This window comes from Camelina sativa, chromosome 5 (assembly GCF_000633955.1).
Source record: "Camelina sativa cultivar DH55 chromosome 5, Cs, whole genome shotgun sequence".
Lineage (NCBI taxonomy): Eukaryota > Viridiplantae > Streptophyta > Magnoliopsida > Brassicales > Brassicaceae > Camelina > Camelina sativa.
In genome coordinates, this window is record NC_025689.1 from 3842671 (window position 1) to 3844255 (window position 1585).

At 31.7% G+C, this 1585-nt stretch overlaps 1 protein-coding gene across 1 annotated transcript; it reads left to right on the forward strand.

The window, feature by feature from the left end:
* Nucleotides 7-604, forward strand: LOC104785341 (peroxisomal membrane protein 11D-like). The gene is made up of 3 exons (XM_010510532.2): nt 7-107; nt 203-376; nt 473-604. The coding sequence occupies exons 1-3, from the start codon at nt 63-65 to the stop codon at nt 506-508; spliced, it is 255 nt and encodes an 84-aa protein (XP_010508834.1). The 5' UTR covers nt 7-62; the 3' UTR covers nt 509-604.

Genomic DNA, 1585 nt, shown 5'->3' on the forward strand with positions numbered 1-1585 from the left:
CACTTATATTTATCGGTTTTCACTGTTATTAGATTGGTGAGATTGGAAGGCTTTCTTCATCAATGAAGAAGATTGAAAAAGGACTCAAGAATGGTAACAAGTATCAAGTAAAGTTCTCTCTCCTTTGATCAAGAATCTTCTAATTCTACAAAATCAAATCTCCTTTTATCAGCAACTCAAATTCCTGTTTATCAAATTGCAGGATGAGGAGTATCGTGCTAAGCTTAAAAAATCAAACGAGAGGTCACTTGCTTTGATCAAAGCAGCTATGGACATTGTTGTAGCAGCTGGTCTGCTTCAGTTGGCTCCAAAGAAGATCACTCCTCGTGTCACCGGAGCTTTTGGATTCATCACCTCCGCCATTTCTTGTTACCAGGTAAACACTTCTTTCTCCATAAAAATCGATCTTTCCAATATCGTAACTTTCTTCTGCTGATCTAATATGACTCTCATTATTTTCTATAAACCACAGTTGCTTCCCACACGCCCCAAGATCAAAACACCCTGAAGCCGATCGAGGAAGCTGGTGTTAAGGAGAAAGTTTATGTTGGTCTTTTTTAAGGAAATTTGCTGCTGTTACTACCTCGTATAAATACATACATATTTGCAGGCACGGCGATTTTAATAAATATGTTTATGCCTCAGATTCTTGATACACAAGTTTCAATATTGAATTATTGTTAGATGTTGCTTTTTCTAAGCAAATACTGGAGTAGTAAACCATATGGTTATTGAAATATAAAGCCTGATCTGAAACTCTCCAAACCAAACATCAATCTATAATAATAGTTACTATAGTAATAGAAATTCAATCTACTTGCTAGCCGAGCAAGCTGCCCTAGAAATGCATCAACCATCTTGTTTGAGAGTCGAAGAGCATCCTCGTTTCTCCCACCTTTCATCATTTAGCAATTCTATTTAAATGATCTGTTTAAATGATACATCTAAATAATTCATCTTAATATCAAATGACCCTAACAAACAAGATAAAAATAATAGTTCATATAGATAAAATGACTTTGTTTGGTTTATTTACATTCTCATCTAAATGGATTTGAATAGAAAAATGACTAATATGTCCATATTTTGATCTAATCCTACTATATTAATTGAGAAGTACACATATGAAACTAACCTTAAAATGTGTAAAAAAATTACATTCAATTGCCATTAGAAAAAATTAATTAAGCTTAATTAACTAATTTAAATAAATATATTAAAATTAAAAATAAAAAACATTCACATATCAAATATTAAAAAATCTTAAAAAAAATCTAAAAAAATATTTTCTCTCTCTAATAAATTAGGGACGAAATTACTATTTTTTTAAAAGGGGCATTCTCAAAAATGCCCCTTTTTCCATACCCCTTTTTAAAAATACCCCTTCATGTTGACCATTTTTAAAACTACCCCTCTTTATATACAAAATGACCAAATTACCCTTTTTGAGTGACAGCAAGAATGTACAGTCATCAAAATCGAAAATATTTTCCCGCCAAAAAAATTTCCCGCCAAAATTTTTTTTTCACGCCAAAATCGAAAATTTTTCCCGCCAAAAAAAAAAATTTCCCGCCAAAATCGAAAA